Raw genomic sequence first — 18,501 nt, 5'->3', positions numbered from 1 at the left:
CCATCACATTATTATTAGTATTTGAGTTTGATGCATCATTGTTTGAATTATTATGATGAGACTAGACAAAGGCGAGTGCTATCAATCATCCGGCTGATCCAATGTGGGATCAACCGCCTCGCCAGCCGCTAGATTTGCTTGATCATAACCGTTAGATTGGAAAGCCAACTCGTTTCTTTTCCTTTCATGCTGTGTGTCCCATGCGCTTTTGCGTCCTCAGACTCTCAGCCATGCGCGCACATGCACGTCCACGGCTTGTAGTGGTATGCAATAGTGTGCATCTTTGGAACTGAAAAATGGCCGCGGTCGTAGAAGCATTTCCACATCCATCGACCTCTTCGGTGTAATTGAAGCATCGCCATGACCATTGAGCCATGCTTCATTGTATCACCGTAGTTGTCGACACTGTCACATCACGCCTCATCATGGGGGTCGTCACAACATTGTCACGATCGTCGTGGTCGCTGAAGCATTGCCATGGTGATTGAAGCACACCTTGTAGCATGGCCACGAACGTCGACGCCGTCACGGCAAGCCTCGTGGCGGTCGTCTCGACGCATAATTGCCGTGGTCGTTGAAGCATTGTCAGGATCACTAATGCATGCCTTGTAGCATGGTCACTGTCGTCGATGTCATCATGGCACGCCTCATCATTGTAGTTGTCAAAGCACTTCCACAAACTATTGAAGCACACCTCCCAACGTAAACACGAACTTCGATGCCATTGTTGCACGCGTCATCGTTGTGGTCATGGAAGCATCGCCGTGGCCATTGAAGCACGCCCTACAATAAGCACTATCGTAACATCCACCCAGTACCCTTCGGCGGCTTGGCGGCACTAGCAAAGGATGCATACATGGCCCCCGACTTTATAGCACCTCGACGCAAGAGCAACTCCACCACTCCCCTTGCAGCATCACCTTCAAGCGTCGTCAGCGAACATCGCAACAGCAACTCCATCGTCCTCCGCAACATCACCGACGCCATCGCGGTGTCACCTAAAAATTCACCTCGACGCATCCCGAGGACTGTCGCAACATCAACTCGAGCATCGGGTGGCTGCTGTAGCAATGGCGGAACCCACTCTTGCAACATTTTTTTTTGAAACGGAGGCATTGCCTCATCTATTAAATAAGCAGAAGATAATTGCCGAGTTAATCACGAAAAACTAGGCAAAAACCGATATAACAAGGACCTAGCCCACTCCCTTGACTTACACACTCCGGGCAAAGCCCACCCTTAACGACGACACGTCAACCTACGGCCAAACAACACAGCTCCGACTCTGACGGAGAACTCTGAAGGACAAAATCAGGCATGGCTGGCGCCACGAAAGATTGCCGAACGGGCTATCTGCAAGTAGTCATCGTATATACCGAGGGGCCCTCCGTCGCAGCTTCAACTCCACTGCAACAAACAAACCGAGGCAAAGTCGTGAACACGCCGAAGAAGAGCCGACTACCGCAACCATTGTCGCGTCGCCGACATCGCTCCCACCATCATCGTTGCCACAGAAGTCTGGACGCCACACCCGCCACCAACCACCGTCCACTAGTCCCGTTCACCGATGTCAAGCTCCCAAAACGAAGCCTTCAAGAGGGAACACGACACCAAGGCGTCGTCATCGTCCGATCACAGATCAAGGTTTCCCCCAGAGAGACCAAAATGGCCAGATCCGCGCAGGAGGGGTGGGAGAACAAGCAACGATGCCTCCAACCACGGCCACAACCACCGCCATCGCTGGTCACAGCACGAGGCCAAGACATGGTTTTCACCAAGCTCCACACCACCTAAGCCGCACATCATCCTGCATTGGCGTCAGCTAGCCCACCAAGCCTCTTCCCGCGCTCTCCACCTTGCACCAATGCCGACTGCAACACTACGCGAGACTAATGCAGCCGACGGTACCCCCATGGTACCTAGCGGCCGCCAGGCCTAGATGAACACCACACCTCCGAAGCCGCCATGACCTAGACTCGAGCACCACCAGATCCAGATCAGGGTCAAGGGTCCCAGGCCGCAGCCACCGCGGAGGCAGCATGACTAGACGACGCATTCCTCTCCAGCCCGCTAGAGGACCGAGCTCCGCCGCACCATGCCGCCGCCGGGAAGCCTGGCGCCCCCGCGAGGAGAGAGAGAGAGGGACGCGGCAGGAAAGCCCGGGCAGTGCCGGCAGCAAGGGGGAAGGAGGGCCGACGACGGAAGGAGCAGGGGTTCCCTCGAGTCACCTCAGAGAGGGACGCGGGTTGGGGTGGGGAGGCAGGACTCTTGCAACATTGGAGTGTCTATGGCTGCCTTGGAATGGTGGGATCGGCTTTCCAGCATCGCATGTCCCACTTGCAACATTCGCGGACAACCTTGTTGTGTCCGCATGTCCCACTTGCAACATTCGCTGACAACCTTGTTGTGTCGAGCGCGTTTGGCTGCACCAGCAACGTGGACGATTTTGATATCTTCCAAGTAAAATAATTTTGTTGTATATTTTCTCTTTTTTTGTTTTATTGGTTTGTGTTTTTGCTGAAAAAGTTTAAAATGTCTTATCAAATTTTAATTAGAAGAGAGGCATGGCATTAGGCCAGCGGTGATGGCGTGCAGGGAGTGCGGAGGGCCAAGCAAAGGCTGCATGCAATGATCAGCAGCACGATGCGCAACTGATTTCTGAAAGTTATCAGCCGGCTGATTATAACACTTTTCATTAGTACTTTGTTTATTACAGAAGTTGAGGGGAATCCCAAAGTATAGTTGTACACTAAGATTTTTAACGTAGCTCAGGAAATCGCTAAAACACCCGCAACAGGCCATAACAAGGGGCTGCCAAGGCTGTAGTGAAGAGAAAAGGCTACAGCACCATATAATCACCTGATAGACATTCACAAGAATCTTCAAATGCACACATTTGATAAACGAAACAGTTGACCCAAGTAGAAAATTTCAAATGAGGGTAGCAGAACTGCATGCATAACAAAGGTTTACCAACCAGGTTGTACTAACACAGAGTTACCAAACTACTTAAAGACAAGAGGAGGACAGAGGTTTCCCAAAACTGATGGCGCACAAAAGCTCTGATCTCTCTTAGTATTTGATCGGGGCCAGGATCTCCAGCTGAGTTCCCAACTTCTCCTCGGCTGCCTTCTCGGCCTTGACGCGGAGCTTCGCCAGCTGCTTTCTCCTGTCGTACGAGACCTTGGCCTTCTCCTTCCTCTTTTCCTCCAGCTCCTGAATACAGGCCAAAGAGCGATGAGAAACGATATGCACAAACATCAGCACATAATGAACAAAAACTGGCAACAGGGGATGTACTGTAATGATAACAAAAGACTAGAACTAAAGAGCCTCAGAGATCTTGGTGGTTGAGATCATCAAGTGGGATAAACCCATCAAGAGTAGCAAATATTTTGATAACATCACAGGCTCAAAAGAAAATAGAACACCAGCAAAACTGCGGAATAAAGATGCAGAGAGTTTAACTGAAACCCAAAAGAGAACAAAATCTAGTAAGAGCACAAAAAGGCATGATCTGTCAGAAGTAGTTGGTTGTGATAATCATTTAGTATCAGTGGGAATCCGAACGATTTTCTTCATCACACAGAAGCATGTAATTGTACCCAATAGAAGACAGAGAGTAACAAGGTTGCAACCAAAATAAGGAGTGCATGTACAGCCAGTCATATAGCAATGCAAATGTAATTCAGGAGATGCCATGATCCGTCAGAAGTAGCTGGTTACACTAATCATGAAATATCAGTGGGAATCCGAACGATTTTCTTCGTCACCCAGAATCGTGTTAAACCAATAGAACACAACGAGCAGCAAGATTCATAACCAATGTTGGATTACAGTCAGTCTAAAGCGGTAAAAACGTCCAAATGAAATTCAGGAGATGGCATGACCCGTCAGAAGTAGCTGGTTATAATAATCATGAAATATCAGTGGGAATCCGAACGATTTTATTCATCACCCAGGTCATGCACATCTTGTCAGCTAGCAGAACATAAAAGAAGCGGATTCAAACTGTATTGCTAAGAGGTTTGCAAAATACTAAGAAAGGCACGTATTGCCAAATGATAAAAGAGTACAAATATGCAGATATAATCCAAGAGATGGCATGATCTGTCAGAAGTAGCTGGTTGTAATAATCATGACAAATCAGTGGGAATCCGAACGATTTTATTCATCAGCCAGATCATGCACATCTCAGCAAGCATGAGTACAACTAGACCCAGTTCTCATCAATGACTGCAAGCATGAGCAAATAAAATTCTTCACGGTATAATAAAGCATGATCTGTAAATGGCTTCTAAAATCCGTGGGCATCAGCATAAACATTTTCCAAATGCAGAACAAATCATTTATCAACAGGGGAGCATATATGACAAAAATCTGAATATCTACTAGAGTACCAGCAAACCAGAGTGAACTTTCATTGAATGATTAGTACAACTAGACCCATTTTAGTATAGCAGGACCGTAACAATCGAACGCTAGCAACTAGTGAGCACCGAAGAAAAAAGGAAAGGAAATAGCTTACCCTGATGGTGTCGGCGTAGTTCCATCCGACCTCCTTGGAGAGCTGGCCCAGGAGGCAGTACCTGTGCCCGGGCTGCAGCCTCAGAACCCTGCAATATCACAAGCAACGTCAACACCAAACATACATATACGACGTACGCAGAGATCTAGAAGACAGTCGAACGCCGACGTACTTGAGCGCGTCGGGGATGACCATGCGCTTGGTCCTGTCGTACGGCGGCGGCACACCCTCGTACGCCTTGAGCCTGGCAAGTGCGGCCTCGCCCCTCGCGGTCTTGTGCGGAATCATACTGCAGAGCGCCACCAAGCAAAGCATCATAAGAACACACAAACCCAAATGGGAACGGCGACATAAGTACAGAGGCGGAAGCGACGGATCTAAGCGGCGGCAGCGTCGCCGGCGACGTACCCGCGGATGGTGCGCCAGAGGATCTTGGCCGGGGCGCGGAAGTGGATGGGGCCGTGGGATGGCTTGGTGTTCATCCTCTTGCGGAGGAAGCGGAGGTACTTCATCTTCTGGCGGACGAGGCCGCCGGACATGCAGATCTCCTCGCAGCGGACCACCACCACGCGCTGCCCGTTGAGCAGCTCCTTGGCGACGATCGACGCCAGGCGGCCGAGCATGTGGTGGCGGGCGTCCACCACCACGCGCTTGGCGCACACGCCGGAGCCGGACACCATCTCGCCTCTTACCTGGCGGCGGCGGCGCAGCTACTAGGGTTTGGAGTTCGGGGGGTGGAGGCGGAATGGAGAGCAGTGCGGCGCTTAGGGTTTCGTATTTATAGATCTCCGCGTTTAGGGTGTCTTGCATGGGCCAGTTGCTGGGCCGCTCCCGTCCGGGCTGTAGTGTTAAATGGGCTAGGCTTATTAGGTTTAGAGGCTTTACGAGTTTAGAAAAGTTTATTCTGCGCTGACGGGCTTGCTGAAGGATTTTGTCTGACAAAGATATACTGTACGTTTGTGGGTAAAAAAAAATGCCAAATGTTTTAAATAAAGTACTGAAAATATATTATCTATGAAAATGAAACTGGTGACCTTCAAAAAGACAATGTCATCCTAAATAAAAAATCAAATGTGTCGAGGGAGGAATTATTCGTACTCCCTCCATCCATATATATATAGGGCCTAATGCATTTTTCGAGATTGCCTTTGACTATTGATAAGATTAATAGTATATGAATTATATAATGTGAAAATTATATCATTGAAAGCTCATTTCACGTACGAATTTGAAGATATGCTTTGTGTAACTTGCATGCCATATATTATTGCTCTAACATATGATCAAAGTTAGTCTCGAAAAACGCATTAGACCCTATATATATGGAAAGAGGGAGTACAAAGCTTTTTGTCGATGAGTTAAATGGCTGATAATAGTAAGAAAAACAAAGAGGCTGGTTCAATTCTCTAAACTAAATTATTATTATTTTATATCATAGAAGATAAATTAATTAAGCTTAAGTTTATAATTGTTCGATTGCGCTATTCTCGTCTGTGTGAACATAGCTTTGCGAACGATTTCATGTTCCGCAAATTATGTTATTGTCTAACTAACTCCTAAAACACACATAGAAACATTGCACTTGCCGCAAAGATGAATCTATACAATTTTTTTTGTAGATCATAACCAAAAATAGAAGGAAAAAACATGTATGAAAGCAGTTCAAAAACATGGGACAATGGTACTACGTAGCAATACTACTTTCTTGAAGTGGTGTAGATGTTATCCAGTACTGGATTTTTTTAAACAGTTCAAAACTAATGGGATAAACGCTGGAGTAGTACCTTTAGGGCTCACGAGAAAATGGGTGCAAGATATAAAAGAACAACACAGAACCACATCAGTGCCTAGGTAGGGAAAAACATAAAAAAATAAAAACTGAATAAATATAAGGCTTTCCAAAAATTCGAGTCACCGGTACAAAATTCATTCATATTCACATCCGTACAAGTTATAACTGTTGGTGCCCAAAAATCCACGGTAAAATTAGTTTGGAGGTCAGGTATACAACAAACATGCGACAACTTCCCCTCATGTCTGAAGAATCAACACAAGATCAGTCTACTAGTCCGCCTCACTAGATATTGGGACGTTCAGGCACAAGTTAATGCACCATACTCTTTACCAGCTATTTCAGCATAGAAGTTCCAATTTGGATCACTCTGTGTAATAAAAGGTTGACCAAATGGATTATTGCCAACGTAGCACTCAACATCATCTGCAAAAACGAGTTTCTCCAGATACATGCGAAGATCTCCATCAGGACCTGCTTATCGGAAATTGTAATTTATATGCATCAATAGGCTGTAGTAGTGTAACAGGTAACTACGTAAGTACATCAACATGAAGTGGTGAATGCATACCCAATGAATTGTCGTTCTGGTTAAGATAGCTGAACGGTTGAGGAAAAATGGCAGTGTGTGGCTGCATAACATTGGCATGAAAATATGCATTATTCTAATATAGAAATGATACAGTTAAACGAGACACTTAAACAAGACGCTGGTATATGGAAACAGCTGAGAAAATACCGGATTGCGCAGAGCCTTGTAAGGAGAATCGTCCACAAGTAATGTATTGGAAGGTGAAAATTCTCCCTCCTTCCAAGGAAGACCAGGTTCTTCCTTATTCCACAGTTTCCTCAATTCCTTCAGTACTATTGGTTTGTGCACGTTCTCCAGTGTGTTACGTCCAGTCATTGTGCATTTATCCCTGGCCTGCCCATATGAAGGTCATAAAACATATTAGGACCAAAATTACATACAGTCGACCATGTCCATCTACCACAGGTTTGTTTCTGTTACTTACCCAAGAAAACAGTAGGTATGGTTTGAAATCACTCATGAGGATGTCAACAACAGAATCAACATTTTTCCTAGAAAAATGATAAATCACACATTAGTAAACATGGAGCAATGAGGATAAAGTAAAACAAAATATGTGGATAGTAAATAGTACCGTTTCCTTGAGGACCATACACCTAGCTCGAAATTTTTTATGCAGAAGTTGAGAAAATCATCACAGTAAGGCCTTCGGAAGACTGGTAGAAAGGTGTAGTACTATATTAATATCATCTGTCACAGTTCTATATCTGCATTTTCACAAACAATAATTATGGACAATTGTACAAGTAACTTTACCTAGTTTCCTTCGAACTTTTGCATCAGCCATGTGAGCATTGTGGAAATCTTCATTGATATCCGCAAGCAGGCCATTGAGATCTAGAATAAGAAGCTTTTTCTTCCGAATCCCTATCAAGGAATCTCTTGGCGGGAAGGACATTCTAAGCTTTTCGCTGTATGCCTGAGCTAAACTTGAAGGGCTTATCCGGTCATTGTTGTGTTTTGTTGATAAGCAAGTTCGTTCTTTCTCCTGCATTTCATTTCTTTCAGTACTGGTATGATCCAAATAACTTCTTCCAAATCCATGCTCTAAATTCTCATTGGCGTCTGATCCATACATGTTCATACTATGATGAACACCTTCCCTAAAGTTAGGAATTGCCCTTCCTAGCTCAAAGAAGTTTGCATCTTCATTGAATAGATACGACTGGTTCCTCTGAAATCCATGATCTGAACTCCCCATGGTCCTTGATTCATAGATGTTCATACTATGATGAACACCTGCCCTAAAGTTAGGGTCTGCCCTTCCTCGCTGAAAGAAGTTTGCACCTTCATCGCATGGATACGAGTGGTTCATCTGAAATCCATGTTCTGAATTCCCCATGGAGCCTGATCCATAGATATTCATATAGTGATGAACACCTGCCCTGAAGTTAGGGTCTGCCCTTCCTGACTGAAAGAAGTTTGCGCCCTCATCGAATGGATACGACTGGTTCCTCTGAAATCCATGTTCTGAATTCCTCATGGCGCCTGATCCATGGATGTTCATATTATGATGAACACCTGCCCTAAAGTTAGGGTCTGCCCTTCCTAGCTGAAAGAAGTTTGCACCTTCACTGAATGGATACGACTGGTTCCTCTGAAATCCATGCTCTGAATTCCCCATGGCGCCTGATCCATAGATGTTCATATTGTGATGAGCACCTGCCCTAAAGTTAGGGTCTGTCCTTCCAAGCTGAAAGAAGTTTGCACCTTCATCAAATGGATACAACCGGTTCCTCTGCAACCTATACTCTGAATTCCCGATGCCTCCTGATCCATACATGTCCATACTATGATGAACACCTGCCCTTAAGTTAGGGTCTGCCCTTCTTAGCTGAAAGAAATTTGCACCTTCACTGAATGGATGTGACCGGTTCCTCTGAAACCTATACTCTGAATTCCCCATGCCTCCTAATCCATACATGTCCATACTATGATGAACACCTGCCCGTAAGTTAGGGTCTGCCCTTCCTAGCTGAAAGAAGTTTCCACCTTCACTGAATGGATGTGACTGGTTCCTCTGAAATTCATACTCTGAATTCCCTATGCCTCCTGATACATAGATGTTCCTACGGTGATGAACATCTGCCCTGAAGTTAGGGTCTGTGTTTCCTGTCTGAAAGAAGTTCGCACCTTCATTGAATGGATACGACTGGTTCTTCTGATTTTCAGATGGTAAGACCTTTTCTATTCCAGCACTATTAAATGACGTACGAAGAATAGCTTCTCTCGTATGCTTACCAGACCCAAAATTCTTGCGCTCTTCTGAGATGTTAGGCTGGGAAACAAGACCAGAAGGTATGGTAACATCTTCACTAACTGCATTCTGATAAACTTTTTCTTCAGTTGATGAATGTAAGCAGTCGGTCTTCACATCTGCATCAACTATAACTGTTTGAAGTGGCATCAGAGACACATTCCTGCTTGCCAGTTGGCTGGAGTCAAGCACGCATGAACCCAAGGATGTTGCAACATTCTCAGTTTCTTTCTCTTTAAGTGAACCAGGCAGAACTTCATCACGGTTCTTTTGAATGGTACTGTCTACATTCAAATTTCCCCCATCTGTGATCTCTGCATTAACTACTGTGAATGAGTTTGTCAGGGATACCTCATCTGGATTTTTCTCTAGCCTCAAACCCGTGCATTTAGGAGCTTCTGTGTGGTTCTCAGTAACCATCGACGTCAAACCGGAGGTACCAGTGCTAGTTGGCAAAGAAAGATGCTGTGAAGTGCTTGTGTCATGAACATGACTACTGTTCTCTTTTCCTCTACTTCTATTCTTTTGCCTCTTCTCATCCTTCAAGCTGCTAGAGTTAAGAGAAGATCTGTTATTGTTTTCCTTCAATTCTTCCGAGATCCCTGCCAAGTCGGCATTCTTCCCGTCTTTGCATGCTGGATCTTCATTCTGAAAATCAATATTAACATTAGCATTTCAAGGGACTATTAAGTATCAACACTAGTACTTCCCGCTTCCTAGTATGCTGCAATTACAACACAAGCAACTTACATCGGATTTCTTTAAGAACTTGCTCCTTGCATCTTTGGTTTCTACTACAGAAATCTCACGAGCATGAGATTTGCTGCCAGCACTAGGAACATGTACTGACTCTTTATTTCCAGGCTGAAAATTCCTCTTCCTTGTCCCATCCGAGTTTACTGACTGCTTGGACGTAGTCTGCACTGAATTATCACCCAAATGTGCTTCTGAATTCCGGGGTGAATCACCTTGAGTTGAAATAGCGGCTTCGTTGCCATTCTCCGGATTGCTAATAGCTGCGTGATGTAGGCCTCCTTGAGCATCAGCTTGTGTACTGTCAGCAGTGTCTGCAAGTTAAGAGCAATCGAATGAGCCTGTCCTTACACAACTACTATTATTAAATCTAAAATTCCCCAAGCCAAGGTTGAAGCTTAAGTAAAAAAAGTAACACAACACAATTAAACAACCGACATGCCCTTTTTGTCATGTGTTGTTTTGCATTATAAGATGTTAAGTTGGCCCAAAAAAGAGGGGCTCTCATGTCTTGCCACTTGCTTTTTACAACACGCCGTGTTAATCTGGGGTATCGCTGCTCCCGGGCTCACTGATCCTAGCCAACATCTGTGAAGTCGTGTAACATTGTGTTTATGTCAGTAGGTTTCTCGTTTTGGCTGATAACTGAAGGAGATGTTTAGCTGATCGCCAACTACAATACAACAACATAACAAGGAAAAAAAACAGAGAAACGGTAGAAACAGGAAGCCTATCCTACGAAACAGGAAAGGAAAACAAGAAAAATAAAACAGCACGGTCGTCTCGCTACAGAAAAAAAAAGGCTTGAGAAGCTTACACGGCTTCACAAATGTTGGCTGGCTTGTTCGAACTGATCGAATTACTCGTCTCTATCTAGGGCAATGAGACCGGGAGCAGCAGCAATACCGCAGGCAGATTAACGCGGCGGCTTGTGAAACGGAAACGAAGCTTTTCTGCGATTACCGCGACGGCAATGGTCGGACGCAACACGCAAGCACAAAAACCTCCTCCTATCGGCCGCGTACCTGTGACGGGAGCTCCCTTGCACGACGCGGCGCCGGCGGTGGCAGGGGCGCCCGGGGCTGCGGGGCCGTCCGGGGGCGGCGAGGGCGGGCTCGCCGCGGGCGGCGGCGGATCCATCCGACGGATCTGACGTCGGAGCGGAATCGAGAAGCGGAGAAGGGAGGCGAGGGGACGGGATGGACGAGGAGGCCTGAAAAGCGCGTGCTGGCAGAGGAGGCAACAGTAGTGATGACGCCTTTTGGTGTGCAGCCTTGGCTTGGCTTTGGCTGGCTCTGCCTCGTGCGCTCCCAAAGTCGTACCGATGGCGGAGCAGGTGTGTCGCCACCGGTTTGAATTGACCGCTCTGCTCTCCGGGTCCGAGCTGACCGAGGCTCCCGTGGGGGGGCGACTCGGGTGTGCGAATCGCTCTCGTGCCAGGAATTTCAAAAAATAAAAAATGTTCATGATTTTTTTTTTAGGTTTTTCTTGTTGATTGTTGGTTTTACGATGACGCCATTCGAAGTTTTATAAAACACTTTTTAGGACATGGGTATATTCGATTTAGTTTGGTGTGGATGTTCGTTCGGTTCGCACGGGGCTAGTGCCAGAGTAATCATGTAGTGTGCATCTCAAGCGAAATAAAACAAGGAAAATGTTTAAAATCACCCGTGTATGCTGTTCGCCACGCGTTCTCGTGAGGATCGTGCACCGCTTTCTTCAAGCCACCCTTTCCTTGCCTTATCTCTTGAACATGGTTGTCTCCTACCTCTCTCATTTGCTTTTTTCATCTACTCCGCCCGGTAACATCGTAGTGAGCAAGGCTACTACACACATGATCCAAGAAACCTCACTCTAAGGAAAGAGGTTGACGATCAGCTCAATCACTCTGCCTTGTTCATCCTACAAGCAGTTGTTCTTATTAAAGATCTTGCTCATTTGCGTCCGTTCACTCGTGCCAAAGATTGTTGGGAGGACATTATTTTCATGTACAAGGGAAGCTCTAGTATTCAACGATCTAACTATGAAGTGATACTTGATGAGGCCGATGAATTTGTTATAATTGAGGATGAGGACCCTCGTGAGCTCTACCGAAGGATGACAACGCTTGCAGTTGATCTTCAAGATCATGAAAGCAAAGATGTGGATGACAATTGGATCAAGCGTAAGTTTCTCAAGGCTATCATGCCTTTCAACAAGTCCATGTCCTCCGTCATCCGTCAAAGGCCGGACTTTCACTCCATGTCCTCAAGTGATGTGTTGGATGAGTTTATTACCATGAACATATTGAACAAGGCCGCTGACAATGCTCTAGCTTGGGTCCAACGGTCAAGAAAAAACTCTCTCAACCTTGCTTTGAAGGCCAAGGTTGTTGTGGAGGAAGGCGAAGAAGAAGAAGAGGAATTGTGCCCCGAAGACACCAAGTACGGTTGTCACGAGCATATGGCTCTTTGCGTCAAGGCAGTTTTGGGGCAACAAGAGAAACTCAAAGCCCAATTTCTCCAAGAACAACTCAAATGGGTCCAAAGGCAAGCGACGAGTGAGGACTTGCTACAAGTGTGGCAATGTGAGTCACTTTGTGGCTGACCGTCCTTATGAGAAGAGGGAAGACAATGGTGGCAAACTTATTCGCAAAGACAAGGCCAAGCCCTTCCCAAACAAGAACAACTTCTTCAAAAACAAACCCCAAAAGATGTTGGTGGCTCAAGAAGAGTATCTAACTGATGAGGATGATGATGATGATGCAAGTGGTGAAGTATTGGGAATGACCACGGTGGCCATTGCATCTTCTTCCTCAAGCAAGATGTCCCTCTTCAACGCCCCCAACGAGAACCGCATTGCGAAGTGCCTTATGTCCAAGGCATCCAACAAGGTAACCTCCAACATCAAAACTAACATTTCCACTACCTCCTCTCCTATGGTTAGTGGAGATGAACACGAGGAGATTAATGATGAAGAAAACTCCTTTGATAGATTCATGAGAAAAATCAAGGTTAAAACCAAGAAGCATTTTGTTGCTCTCTTGGAACAACTCGGAGAAGCTAATGACCTCATCGAAACTCATGAAGAAACTATCTCTACTTTGCAAGGACATAGTCGCGACTATGACGATGAGATAGCGGATCTCTCCATTGCTGTTGAGGAAAAGCAAGGGCTTCGTTTGGCTCTTGAGGAGTCACACAACAATGACCTTGCTAAATTACAAAAAGATCATGAGCATGTTGTTGTTCTTACTCGTGTGCTTGAATCTGAAAAGGTTGCACTTGGGGTTGACCATGCTAGACTCAAGACAGAGCTTGACATACTTGACAAGGCCCACAAGGCCTTGAAGAGTGCTCATGCTTCATTGAAAGAGTCTCATGCTCAACTCCAAGTAAAACTTACTAAGGAGATAGCCACGTGGCCTCCGTTTGTTTTAATTGATAATGCACATGCTACTAGCCCATGTGAAAGGATCGATATGGTTGACTAGAGGGGGGGGGGTGAATAGGCAACGACCACTTTTTAATTAATCTTAGCAAGTTAGGGTAAGCAACATAAGGGTTCACTAAAATGACAACAAAGAGGTGAACCTATATGATGCTAACAACAAAGATAACTAAGACAAGTAAGAGATACACAACAACATAAGAATACACAATGTAAAGGTTAGAGATAACCACAAGTGGAACCAATGAAGACGAGGATGTGTTACCGAAGTTCCTTCCCTTTGACAGGAAGTACGTCTCCGTTGGAGCGGTGTGGAGGCACAATGTTCCACAATAAGCCACTAGGGCCACTATATTCTCCTCACGCCCTCACACGATGCGAGGTACTGTGATTCCACTATAGGTGCCCTTGAAGGCGGCGACCGAACCTTTACAAACAAGGTTGGGGCAAACTCCACACAAAGTTTGGAGGCTCCCAACAAGACCACGAAGCTTCACCACAATGGAATGTGGCTCCGAGGTGACCTCAACCGTCTAGGGTGCTCAAACACCCAAGAGTAACAAGATCCGCAAGGGATTGGTGGGGGAATCAACTTTTCTCTTGGTGGAAGTGTAGATCTAGGCCTTCTCAACCAATCCCTAAAGAATCAACAAGTTTGATTGGCTAGGGAGAGAGACCGGGCACTTTTGAGCTTAGGGAGCAACAATGGAGCTTGGGAGGGTCAAAGGTAGGGTTCTAGAGCAAGAAGAACCCCTTATACAGTGTGGGGGAAAATCCAACCGTTTTCCCACTCACAGCCCGAGCCTGCGGTACTACCGCTGGCTGCAGCGGTACTACCGTTGGCTGCAGCGGTACTATCGCTGGCTGCAGCGGTACTACCGCTGGGCCCGTGGTAGTGCAGATGCACTACCGGGCCAACCACCGCCAAGAAAGTCTTTGCAAAAAGTCCGACGAAGTACAGCCACTAGGAAGGCGGTACTAAGTTCCTGGAGCGGTACTACCGCTGACCAGGGCTAGCGGTACTACCGCCAGCTCCAGCGGTACTACCGCTAGGGACAGCGGTACTACCGCTGGGAGACCTTTTTGCTTAGAGGAGATAAACCATAGGCGGGAGCCACTCCAAAGTTGGAGGGAAAGGGAAAGGAGATAAAGTGTGCGTGCAAAATTGATTCCACCCAAACCTTTCCACTACGGGTCCCCTCTTAATAGTACGGCGTTCCTATGACTCAAAGAAAGAGAATCGTAGAGTACACCGTGCTTCTATTCCATGGAAGGGGGGCGAGTCGTCTTGTGCCGTTGACATGTGTTCTCTGAAATCTCAACACACACGATTAGTCCTTTGCGGTACTGTCATCAATCACCAAAATTACTTAGGCATAAAATATGCCCTAACAATCTCCCCCTTTTTGGTGGATTGATGACAATACCGGATTTGCACACTGAATAGCATGTGAACATAAAGATAGTGGTAGAGAAAATTAAGGAGCATATGACTCACATCATATGATAGAAATAAGTCTCACAGTAGTCCAAGTCTCACATCACACAAAGCAAAGATAGCAGATAAGAGCAAACCAAGTTCAAAGCAAACACGATAAAGATAAGCAAAGCTAAAGCAAAGCGCAAATCCAGCTCCTAGACTCTCTCCCCCTTTGGCACAAGACACCAAAAAGGGCACACCTAACGACAGAGGTGGTCACTACGCATCCTCATCAGCCCCAGACTCGTCTGTGGCATCCGGATCGTCCTGCTCCTCCTCATTGTCCTCCTCAGATGCCTCCTCCTCTGCATCAGACCACTGATAACCTTGAGACCGCATCCAATCAGACTCTGGAGTGATGTCATCCTCTGAGCCGCTGGATATATCAACATCAAGTGTCCTCAAGACACGCTTGTGCCTCTGACGGTTCTCCTTCTGGGCCACATGAGACTGATATTGTCTCTTGCCTGCATACAGAAGAGAGTCTTCATTTTATCCTTGAGTTTCATTGCCCAAGATGGCATAGCAGAAGAGCGGGACTGAGAAGCGGGGCCTCCTTTAGCAACAGTCTCTGTGTCAGTGTCCATGTGCTGAGACGAAATGGATGGGTTGGCCCATTTGTCTTTGATACGGAGCTTGATAGGATCATGTACAAAGTAATCAGCCTGAATAGGGAACTCATCGACCAGATAGACGTCGTGCCACCTCTGGCGAATATAGGCAAACAAGTAGGGCCCGTAGATGGGAACCTTGCGGTTCATGATGCAGTTCCAGAGCTCATTGAACATCACATGGGCAATATCGAGAGGGGCAGATTCCTTAGTCTTAGCCTCCTCACATAGCAGAATCATCTCAGCTAGATGACCATGCACCTCGTCAAAGTTGCCAATGCGAGGAAAGAGAGTGTTGCAGAAGATCCGATGCATGATATCCAGATGCTTGGGGAGCACACCTTTCTTCACATAAAGTTGTTGCAGCCTGTCCTTGGGGGTGGCAGTAGATGAAGATGGAGCATGAGGACGCAACCCAAGAGGAGTTTCATCTCCATGAAAGTCGACCTTGAGAAGCTTCATGAATTCTGACCAGGAACTTGTCATCTTCTGAGTACCGGTCATCCAAGTCATGGTGCACTCGTCATCAGGTGCAAAGTGAACAGTGACATAGAATTGGGCCACAACATCTGGATCAAAGTCGCGCTTGAAGGTGATGATCTCCTTAATGCCAAGCTTGTCAATCAAAGAGAGAGCCTCACCAAAGTAATCCGGGTTCCGCTGAAGGTGAGCAAAGTCAATCCACTGTACTGGAACAAACATCTTCTTGAAGTGCTTGATGATGTCGCGATAGATCATGCAGTGATCCCGTGACCAAACATGCTCGACATTCTTGATCTGAGCCTTCTCTTCTAGATAGTGATTGCGGGTGCGGAACCGCAGAAACTCCTTAGGGGGCATATTGCGAACGTTGATCCCCTTGGTCTTGTGAGCTGTCTTCTTGAAAGACTTCTTTTTGAGATTCAGACCGGAAGTGGCAGAGCCCTCTGGAGCATCAGGAGTGCGATACTGCTTCGGTTGGGTGTCCCGTGGGGGATTCGAGCGGCGAGCACCACCTGTGACACACAAGACACACACCGAAAAAGAGCGACAGGAGGAGTCAAGGCAATGAGCAAAAAGAAGCATAAGAGTAAACTCACATTGCCAAACAAAGCGAAAAGAAAAGAAAAAATATCCTCCTGGCGGTAGTACCGCTACCCGTGGCGGTAGTACCGCTGGGGTCCTGGCGGTAGTACCGCTACCCGTGGTGGTAGTACCGCTGGGGTCCTAGCGGTAGTACCGCCAGGCTGGCGGTAGTACCGCTAGGGGGTTGACTTTCAGATCTGAATAGAGAAAAACCCATAAGAACGGCTAGATTAGATTGACGAGGGCCATGGCTACTGCATAGAATCACTACAAGAACCACCATAGCCCTAATCACATGAGGATCTCAAGCACATCTAGATAAAGACATGCCTAGTCAAGAGGATTCAAGTTTTAGATCTAATCCAAAATAAGAGAAAAAGTACTTGATCTAAAACATGAAGAACCTAGGGCATGTCAAGATAAAAGCAATGAATCATAGGACCTACACTCCCCTAGAATATCACCTTTGTTCCATCCAAGAACAAAGCACAAACCATAGCCATGGATCCAAATCACCAAGCTCCTAACCCTAGAACAAGAAAGCACCAATCAAGAGAATAAAGGGAGGAGCTTTACCGGTGTCCATGACACTTGATGGAGGAAGGAGGAGTGGAGCAAACCCACCAACTCAAGGGAGAGAAGGGGCTCCGCAGTTACAGATCCAAATGGGGGGAGTTCGGGGTAGAGGAAGGAAGAGCCACGAGGAAGAAGAAAGAGGGCAGAAAAAAGGGCCCCCCTCCTTTATATAGCCCAAGGGGTACGGCCCAGCGGTAGTATCGCCGAGGTCCTAGCGGTAGTACCACTGCCTGTAGCAGTAGTACCGCTGGGGTCCTGGCGGTAGTACCGCTCCCCCTTGAGACAGCCCTAAAAGCCCTAGTCAAGTCGTGGTAGACTCGGGTCCTGGCGGTAGTACCGCTACCCCTGGCGGTAGTACCGCCCAAAATGGCACAACGAGACATATGATTTCATGAAAAAGACATGGGCAACGACTAGTCAGTGTAATAAAAAGATAGCACCAGCAAGATATACTGACTCGTCATTTTGTATCCTTTCTTCCATATGAGAGAAAGGTGGGGGCGGTGGCCGAGGCCACCTATGTTTGAGGCAAAGGTATGACACCGCGAAGAATTATCCTTGGGTTCATGACCAACGCTCGTCTTTGAAGCACAAGTGCCATTTAGTAATGGCTAAAGTGAAAGACTTGATCAATTTATGCATAATGGGGGGAGGGAAAGTTCATTGAGAGAACAACACTCCCCCTATGTCCATGCCTACATCTAGAACAAGATCTAATGCATAGTGAGGTGCAAAGTGCCTAGCTTCAATCCACATTACTTGAATCAATGATATTTAGCTCATGCCTTAACTCCCGGAACCTTGCTTCATCTAGGGGCTTAGTGAAAATATCTGCAAGTTGCTCTTCAGTGTGGATGAAGTGAACCTCAATATCACCAAGCTTGATATCTTCACGAATGAAGTGATGGCGAATATCAATATGCTTGGTCTTGCTATGTTGCACCGGGTTGAGGGAAATCTTGATAGCACTTTGATTGTCACATAGAAGAGGCACTTTGTCACAAGTGACACCGTAATCCTTTAAAGTTTGCCTCATCCGTAGCAACTGTGCACAACAACTTGCAGCCGCCACATACTTAGCTTCGGTGGATGATAGTGAGACACAATTCTGCTTCTTTGAAGACCAACTTACCACTGAGCGACCAAGGAATTGGCATCCTCCAGAAGTTGACTTCCTCTCCACACAATCTCCTGCCCAATCTGAGTCAGAATAGCCCACTAGGTTGAAGTTTGCTCCTTTGGGATACCATAGACCAAAGTTTGGGGTATGAGCCAAATATCGAAAGATGAGCTTAACAACCATATAATGATTTTCTTTTGGTGCGGATTGAAACCGTGCACATATCCCTACACTCAACATAATATCTGGTCTAGATACACAAAGGTAAAGGAGGGATCCAATCATGGAGCGATATACC

General features: G+C 46.4%; 2 protein-coding genes, 1 non-coding gene and 4 pseudogenes across 3 annotated transcripts; all 7 read right to left on the bottom strand.

Annotated features, from left to right (window-relative positions):
- Positions 1-2,875: 2,875 nt before the first annotated feature.
- On the bottom strand, positions 2,876-5,289 carry LOC123452290 (60S ribosomal protein L13a-4). Its single transcript, XM_045128922.1, has 4 exons — positions 4,937-5,289; positions 4,701-4,817; positions 4,529-4,616; positions 2,876-3,216 (listed from the first exon to the last, which is right to left on the bottom strand). The coding sequence occupies exons 1-4, from the start codon at positions 5,206-5,208 to the stop codon at positions 3,073-3,075; spliced, it is 621 nt and encodes a 206-aa protein (XP_044984857.1). The 5' UTR covers positions 5,209-5,289; the 3' UTR covers positions 2,876-3,072.
- On the bottom strand, positions 3,331-3,413 carry LOC123400500. Its single transcript, XR_006610745.1, has one exon. It is a non-coding gene; the product is annotated as a small nucleolar RNA SNORD24 (small nucleolar RNA).
- LOC123400532 lies at positions 3,516-3,591 on the bottom strand (annotated as a pseudogene).
- LOC123400533 lies at positions 3,704-3,779 on the bottom strand (annotated as a pseudogene).
- On the bottom strand, positions 3,889-3,964 carry LOC123400531 (annotated as a pseudogene).
- LOC123400530 lies at positions 4,109-4,184 on the bottom strand (annotated as a pseudogene).
- Positions 5,290-6,433: 1,144 nt separating the features above from the next.
- LOC123452289 lies at positions 6,434-11,077 on the bottom strand. The gene is made up of 8 exons (XM_045128921.1): positions 10,948-11,077; positions 9,920-10,236; positions 7,669-9,817; positions 7,487-7,568; positions 7,337-7,403; positions 7,060-7,245; positions 6,892-6,952; positions 6,434-6,794 (listed from the first exon to the last, which is right to left on the bottom strand). Exons 1-8 carry the CDS (start codon positions 11,060-11,062, stop codon positions 6,622-6,624), a joined length of 3,150 nt encoding a protein of 1,049 aa, XP_044984856.1. The 5' UTR covers positions 11,063-11,077; the 3' UTR covers positions 6,434-6,621.
- Positions 11,078-18,501: the final 7,424 nt, after the last annotated feature.

The sequence above is a fragment of the Hordeum vulgare genome, chromosome 5H, assembly GCF_904849725.1.
Source record: "Hordeum vulgare subsp. vulgare chromosome 5H, MorexV3_pseudomolecules_assembly, whole genome shotgun sequence".
In the NCBI taxonomy this organism is placed as follows: Eukaryota; Viridiplantae; Streptophyta; class Magnoliopsida; order Poales; family Poaceae; genus Hordeum; species Hordeum vulgare.
Note: the sequence above shows the minus strand (reverse complement) of the source record. Positions and strands in the feature narration are given on the sequence as shown.